At 31.1% G+C, this 8591-nt stretch overlaps 2 protein-coding genes across 2 annotated transcripts; both read left to right on the plus strand.

The window, feature by feature from the left end:
* Positions 1–1554: 1554 nt before the first annotated feature.
* On the plus strand, positions 1555–4033 carry LOC140840600 (mitochondrial import inner membrane translocase subunit TIM14-1-like). Its single transcript, XM_073207783.1, has 3 exons — positions 1555–1768; positions 2718–2896; positions 3636–4033. Exons 1-3 carry the CDS (start codon positions 1766–1768, stop codon positions 3790–3792), a joined length of 339 nt encoding a protein of 112 aa, XP_073063884.1. The 5' UTR covers positions 1555–1765; the 3' UTR covers positions 3793–4033.
* Positions 4034–6355: 2322 nt separating this feature from the next.
* On the plus strand, positions 6356–8591 carry LOC140840601 (probable 2-oxoglutarate-dependent dioxygenase AOP1). The gene is made up of 3 exons (XM_073207784.1): positions 6356–6795; positions 7697–8018; positions 8274–8591. Exons 1-3 carry the CDS (start codon positions 6425–6427, stop codon positions 8520–8522), a joined length of 942 nt encoding a protein of 313 aa, XP_073063885.1. The 5' UTR covers positions 6356–6424; the 3' UTR covers positions 8523–8591.

The raw sequence follows: 8591 nt of genomic DNA on the forward strand, positions 1-8591 counted from the left end.
CTCAAACTATGTGTTATTTCTGTTGTTGAATTCCAAAATGGTTGCTCGATGTACTTTTATCTTCAACGAGCAGAGATGTGTATATATTGTTATATTGATTAGATATCCACGGGTATATGTATACGCTGCGTCAACATGTTTGATGTCCCATAAACTGACTGTATAATGGATATCAGTCTGTGTGACAGATAATGAACATGTAGGTTGTGTTATATATGCACTGGAAAAAAGAAAAAAATTAACTAAGGAAACCACATTTGGTGATGCTAATCATAATTCATGCTCTTCCTTTGTCTTGCAGGGAATCAGACATTGTTTACACTGTATGTAAATAATTGGAACGCAAACATCTTTTGTGCTTTTTCTTTTTGTTTCTCCCTCGAAAAAAGACCGACTCTGCTATACCAGTGCCTTACAAGGGGTTAGGAAAGGGGAGAAATAGATAGAAATAAATTGGGGAAGATGGAAATAAATTGGTTCACTTTTATACGCCTATTTGGATGGATGTAAACGAATCGAGTTAAATCGAAAAAAAAATTGATTCATATTCGATATTATCTAATTTGAGCTGTATGTTCGAAATTGTATCAGGTCGAATTCAAAATTTAATTATTGTGTTCTCTAGTTTGCGAATCGTTCACGAACTTTAATATTTTATTAATATTAGCGCTTTATACCCCTTATGTAATTTTTTGTGAGTTTTTTTTTTAATTTTTAATTTAATGTTTTTTAATAAAAATTCAAAATTTTGGATAAAGATTAAAGAAAATAGTTTAACAATTTTAAAATTTTTTGAAAATGTATATGATAGTGATAAAGAATAAACATGTTTTTCTAAATATTTTTATTAAATAATTTTTTAAAAAAAAAGTGATAATGAATTTTTTATTTACAAATTTATATAAAAAAAGTTGTAATTATTTTTTTTTGGTGCATCATTCTATTTGTTCGATGTACATGATAAATGATGATTGATTTTTAATCATTTATTTATCATGTATTTTGTGTGTATAATTAAAATTATGATAAGTCCGTTCAATATTGTGTTATTATCCTTTTTTGGTAGTTATATAATCATTTAGAGAAGAAATGATAATATTTAATTAATTTAATTTTTTTAATATCTAAAGTTTAAAATAATTATAAATTCAATAAATTTAGTAATAATTAAATATAATTTGACTAATATTATAATTAATCATATTTTAATTATTATTACTTATTATAATTAGTACTAACCATATTTTAATATACAAATTTGTGCTACTATTTTAATTATCATTTGTTATTATCAAATTTTAATTATTTTTTATAATATTAATTGATTTTTTAATTTTTTTAGAAATTGAAATTAGTAAAAATTAATAATTAATATAATATTTAATTTAATTTATAATATTTTGAAATAAATGAATTTTAAATTATTTATTTATTTATTTATTTTAAAAATACATTATTAATTAATATATGGTGAAGAACATTTTAATTTTATAATCACTCTTGTTATTATATATCAAGATATTTAATAATTAATTTTTTTTAAAATGGATACAATTTCATCTGCCTGTCACGCGATTAATTTTCCACTCGGCTGTTCATTTTTCAGACGAAAAGTTCTTCGGTTGAGATTTTTTGATCACAAACCCCTAATTCTAGAATATCGAAGGACGGTGTCCGAGACTGTTGAATATATAGAGGAATTATCAAGAAAATTGACGAGGTTGATTGTCGTTTATCGGAGCCTAAATTTGTATTGAAACCAATAATGGTGAGTGCTGCACCCCTTTCTTTCATTGTGCATTACGCTTGTTATTCAATACATGAGTGTCGCTTAGATGAATGTGTGAATTGTTTTCAGTGTTAATTGATTTGTTTTTTTCTTGATTACTTGATTTTGCTGCTGCTAAGAGTGGCGACTTGATGGTTGCCGATTACCCATTTTCCATGTTGGGTTATCATGATTATTTTGTCAGAATTTTCATCTTTTGGCTTCCAAGTTGTCTGTTTTGTATATTAGCCTAATTGCCTAAGTCGTCTGTTGATCTGTGCTAATGCCAGTTGATAGATCTATGCTGGTTTTCATGTGGTTTTGTAACATTGGGGCGAAGTCAGCAAGATCATGTAGCAATCCTCCCTCGAATTTAAAAAAACGGTTCAATTTTTACAAGTAGTTTTTCCAAAAGAAATTTTGACCTTTAAATACCAAATGCATCATCAACCTTATAGTAATATTATGCCTCCTGTATAAATCGAATTCAGTTGAACGTATCACATCAGGTGAAATCTCAGTGAAGGTTTCTGGATTAGAGTTAAATGTGACTATAAGACTGGAGCGAACTAATTCTATTGTGTTTAATTATTTGTTCGCAATTAGGGTCCTGAACAAATGGTATAATTTGAATTAGTATTTCTTCCAATCAAAACCATGTTTTGAAATTTTACCAGAGAAGGCAACCAAAGAGGCCCTAAATTATGAACTTTATATCTTTTGCCATTTTTTCGGACGTTATGATCAAGATGATTAAGCCATGTATTCTTGAAGCAAATTGAGCTGAAATGGATAGTTTTCACCTCTCATAAGTCATATCTCCACTGCAGTTTATAATGATCTCATTCATTGCGAATTGCTACTTATAGTGATTGTTGCTACCTGAGTTATTTGGTGATGATTTTTTTATTACTATTGTTGGGAAATTCAAACCTGAAATTTGCAACAGACTACGCCATTGATTGCAGGACTTGCAATTGCTGCTGCTGCTTATGCTGGTAGATATGGCATTCAGGCCTGGCAGGCATTTAAAGCAAGGCCACCTACGGCTAGAATGCGTAAATTTTATGAAGGTGGTTTCCAGCCTACAATGACTAGGAGGGAGGCGGCTCTAATTCTTGGTGTTAGGTGAGTTCAAACCTTCTTCTTGATGCAACATATGCTAATGGAATCATTAATCTTGCTTTGTTTGATTCCTTTTTCTATTTTTCCTTTTTAGGGGGCAGGTTTCTTAAAATCGCGTATTACTCTTGTAGTTTAAAAATATTAGATTTATAAAATTCTTCTAGTTATTCAAAAAACTGCAAAGTGCAGAAGAATGCATGCAAGTGTGCGAAGTGCAGAAAGACATGAGTTTGACTCATCTTAATCCAAGTGTGGGGCTGGAAATTTGATGTATGATTTGTAAAGATGAGCCAATTCACTCATAATCTGAAATTTGGGCTTAATATTGACCAAACCAACTCAAACAAAGCTCAGAATACAATTGCTGGATCTCTTGTGAAGTTTCAAGATTTTGCTCTACCTCGTATTGTTTCGAAATTTCAAATTGCCACTTATGTAATCTAAAGCTGTTCTGAATGCTGAAAATTTGTTATCTTCTAAAACTGGAATGCTAAGTGTATGTGTTCTCTGCTTGACAAATTGATATTTGGTTATCAGCAAATATGGAAAAACACAATGGCGTTTGAATCTTTTGACCACGGATGCTTGAGTGAGTTTTGGCGTTTTTTGTTTTGCTTCATTGATATGAAACTGCTAAATATTTTTCTGTGAGCATATCCCCGCCCAAATTTTTTGAAACTTGGAAATTATGTGATGTTTATCATCCGTTATTGCATCAAATGATTGACTTTACCTTGATTAGGGAAAACACCCCGCCCGATAAGATAAAGGAAGCACACAGACGAGTGATGGTAGCAAATCATCCTGATGCAGGTGGTAGCCATTACCTTGCTTCCAAAATAAACGAAGCTAAAGACGTATTACTTGGGAAGGCAAAAAACAGTGATTCCGCTTTTTAATTATGCTAGTGATTCGGTGAACTTTTGACAGCTGAAAATGAGCATGAAACACCGCCCAAAACTAAGAAATCTCCTCCTGGATAAACCATTCAAATTTGTTCCTCCTCTACCAAAATAATCATGTAAGCTTTTGGGCCCTTACTCGGTTAATTCCTTAATATGATGTAAATGTACATTATTTGTGGAAAACCATTTCTTTTTTCCCCTGACAACGGTATTGAATGTGCGCCGTTTTCTCTCAGATTAATTAATCTATGTTTGCTATTTTTTTGCAAGTTTGTTGAATCGATCATATTCAAGAGTCGGTCTCATGTGAGACTGTCTCACGGATCCTAATCCGTGAGACGGGTCAACCCTACTCATATTCACAATAAAAATAACAAATAATACTTTTTCATTGATAACCCAAATAAGATATATGTATCATAAATACGACCCGTGAGACCATCTTATACAATTTTTTGTATTTAACGAAGAGGGAACTCTTTTTACACGATAAAAGATACGAGATAAGATAGTGGCGATCTAGAAAGACAATGCTAGCATGAGTTAACAACGACAACCACTTATATTTAAAATATATATACATAACAAAGAGCTAAGGTGTTTGTTTGGCTAAACGTGCATGAATAAGATCAGTAGACAAGCTCTTGGGAAGTTCCCTTGCGTTACTAACATCGGTTCCTCGTGATATATATTTTTAACCTCGACTTCTCTTGATTTTTTTAAGATAATATATCGTTGTTGTTAACTCTAGCTCCTCATCTAATATAAGGATTTGAGATTATTAACACCGATTCGTCGTGGTATATACATTTTTAATATAAAGGGCCTTGTGATTCTACAAAAATATTTCAAATTTAATTTGTTGGAACAATGATGTCATTATTATCAGTGGTGAAACTAAGTGGTGTCTAGTCTGGGCTTCTTTATTACATACATGTGTACTTATGACCCAAAGATTTTTTCAATTTTTTTCGCATGAAAATACCAAGTCGTCCTCGCTTTTATTCCACTATGGGCTTAACCCAAATCTTTTTAATTTTTATTTTTAACCCCAGTTGATTTTAATAGTTGTTCCATAATTGAGCATTGTCTTTATTATGTCAAACCTAAAAAACCTTACATTTTTAAAAAATTATAATTTATTGTTTTAAAATATTATACATTTTAAAATTTTTGTATATTTTTCCGGTATTTCGGTATATATCAAAATTTTCAAATTAGATATCGTTACCGTACCGAAAAATTCGGTATTGTTACCGTACCGTATCGAAATTTTCGGTATACTTAAAATTCGCTAAATTCAATATTTTTTTGTTACGATAATCTCGGTATACCGAAAATTCGGTATTTTTTCCCACCCCTAACAGGGCTTGTATTGGCATGTGTTATATTACACAATTTTCTTTGAAAGAAGTGTCAATTTGATGAATTTCAAATTGAACTAGACAATGAAGCTCAATTGTCTTCACCAGCATAAGTTTATGAAGGTGACGATTTTGATCAGTTATTTAATACTCAAAAACAATAACGAGCAAATGCTAATGCATGGAGGGATATCATAGTCAATGGAATGTAGAATGATGTTGATCAAATTGTCAGTAATGATTAGATTTTTTTTATAAAAGACTTCTCATTATTTTGAGTGTTCTTTTAATAAAATTTTATTATGAACTTAAAAAAATATTATTCATTAATATGTTGAATTGACATAAAGAATTGAAATTTTGATTTCAATAAATTGGATAGTTCATTTGTCGTTTTTCACAAATTAAATTGATTTAATTTTTTAGTAAGTAAAATTCATTTACATTCATAAATAAAAAAATAATTTAAAATTGAAGAGGTTATCTATGTCCAATAATTATTTTTAAAAAATTAATAAAAAATAAATCACAATTATAAACTACAAAATTCAAATAATTCTATGAAAAAGTTTACAAAAGTCTACAAAAATCTTGAAAAAAAATCTACAAGAGTCTATGAAATTTGTTTTACAATTCTATGAGATTCCATAAAAGTCAATAAAAATCCATCAACTCCACAAAAGTCAATCATTTAAAAAAATTCATCAAAAATCTTTGAAAATATAGAATGAATACACCTTCTTTAATCTAAAATTTCCTTACCCCAAGTCATATTAAGTAAATATTCCTGCATGTTCAGCCTGCTGCTCCAAGTCTCCAACCTCCGAAAATATTAATATGGTTATCCATGTCATAGCATTAAATAATTTTTTTTTTACTTGTTAATTTGATAAAATATTATTCATTATAATATCATAAATTTATTATGGATTTTGACCTATTAGTTTTTTTTTTTATCAGTGTATTCTTTCGTGTGAAAAATAACATAAAATTTTGATTCGTATTTGGTTTAGCCCACCCAACTACATAATCCTGATTTCTTCCAGGTCAGTATCATAAAATATAAGAATTCAAATATATTTTGTTTGAGAAACATGTCGTCGCTATCATAAAATATAATAATGCAACGACTTTACAAATAATAAGACAATTTAATAAAAAAATAAATTGAAATAAACTTTTTAAGAATGAAACTAATAGATACTTCAAACACGTTTTTCTGTTAGCTCTTCGATTGTCTTCCAACATCCAAGTATCCAAACATGGGCGCCGAAACTATCAAACTTCCGGCCATCAGTTTCTCCCAACTGAAACAAGAAAGCGGAACCCCTACCAGAGAATCGGTTAAAAGCCAGGTGAAGTTCGCCCTGCGAGATTTCGGCTGCTTTCTGGCAACATTCGATCAAATTCCGCCAAATCTTCGAAACTCGGTGATTGGTGGACTGAAGCAGCTTTTTGACCTCCCTTTACAGACTAAACTCGGAAACAGGTCAAATATACGCTATCGCGGATACAGTGGGCAGCATCCGGTGATGCCACTTTACGAAAGCTTGGGGATTGATGATGCACTCGACCATGGAAGTCTCGAAGCCTTCACGAATCTTATGTGGCCTGAAGGAAATCCTGATTTCTGGTATGAGCTAATTGTTTTGTCATGAGATTGAGAGCCTTTATATTTAATTGGTCCTTCACGTAGTCACGCTTCAGTTTTCATGCAATTACCTTTTTTTCCTTCTTTAGTTTGCTCTTTTTTAACTCATTTTTTTGGTGGAGTCGTGCCGGTTGTGAGACGGATTTTTTATTTAAGTCATCCATGAAAAAATATTATTTTTTATGCTAAGAGTATTATTTTTTATTGTAAAAATCGATAGCTTTGACCCGTCTCAAATCCATAAACTCGAATTTAAAATATTAATTGATTTTCTTGGCAAGTAATTACTCATACAATTATTGTGAATTTTTAATTTTCATATTCGCCCGAAAGAAATTCGATTTCACTCATCTAATAGTATTCTCCAAAGATTATAATACAAAGATATAATAATTGTTTTGTCTACTAAATTGTTTATTTTGGGTTATGTTCCACAAAGTATTCAAATTTTTTTCGGAAAAATGATTTTAAATTTTTTTTGCTCTTAATCTTATTTATCGAAGTATTGACGTGGTATCAAAAAATTCTGACATGCCTGGTTTTCACGTAAGTAATTAGGCCAAAATAGTTGAAAATTAAAATTACGTGCACCAAAACCAAAACTTGACGAGTTAATGGACTACAACCCAAAATAGAACAATTTAGTAATTTCCCAATGCAAAATAGGTCTTGTCATCAACATACGAGATGGTAGCTCTTTACCCGAATATTGGTTAATCATCCCAAGACGAGTACATTTTTTTATTAGTTTCTAAAATTAATATATTCTCTTGATTGTAAGTTTTAGCCTAAGATTTTATCTGCTTCTGTTAAATTTATTTGGTTTCCTTAATTATAAACCATTTTTTACACAAAATATTGTCACGAGTTTTCCTGTTGGCAGCAATAGTATTCTGTCCTTCTCAGAGCAACTATCCCAATTGGATCAAATTGTGCGCAAGATAGTTCTTGAAAGCTTGGGGCTTGAAGCATATACAGACGAGCACATAGGGTCTACAGATTACGTGATCCGATTTCAGAAGTATGACCCCCCAAAAAGTCATGAAACTGAGCTTGGATTTGCAGCGCACACGGATAAAAACATGATTACCATATTATATCAAAATGAGGTAAATGGATTGGAGGTGTTGACAAAAGATGGACAATGGATGACTGTGGAACTTTCTCCGGATTCTTTCATCGTCGTTGTCGGAGAAGCTTTTCGTGTAAGTGCACATCAATATCGATTTCAACTACTTTTCATTCCATGTTTGATCGACTGCGGATATAATAAGAACATGAATATATACAAACATAATACGGATATATATAGGATGCAATACATCAAAATTCTTTGTCGTACTTGGACGGATAAAATTGAAGTGAATTTCAACCCAAAATGCAGTCGTTTAGCACGTTAAATTTTGCATGCGATTAAGGGAGATTACTAAAAAGCTAAAATTATTTTTTTTGTTTCAAAGGCATGGACAAATGGAAGGCTGCATTCTGTTAACCACAGGGTTATGATGAAGGGAAGTCTTGCTCGTTATTCAATAGGACTATTTTCAGTGCCTAAAGAAGGATATATTATCAGAGCCCCCGAAGAAATGGTTGATGAAGAGCATCCTTCGCTATTCAAACCCTTTGAATATTTCAAGTTTCTTGATTTTTATCTCTCTGGAGAGGGTCAGAGATCGTCGGATGCTCTTAAGCAGTATTGTGGGGTTTGAATTTCGGAAGAAGTCGTGTTTTAAAGATATCGGGTTGTGGCTTCATGTGTGCGTAAGCGTGCTTTAATA

Source organism: Primulina eburnea, chromosome 9, assembly GCF_022965805.1.
Source record: "Primulina eburnea isolate SZY01 chromosome 9, ASM2296580v1, whole genome shotgun sequence".
NCBI lineage: Eukaryota > Viridiplantae > Streptophyta > Magnoliopsida > Lamiales > Gesneriaceae > Primulina > Primulina eburnea.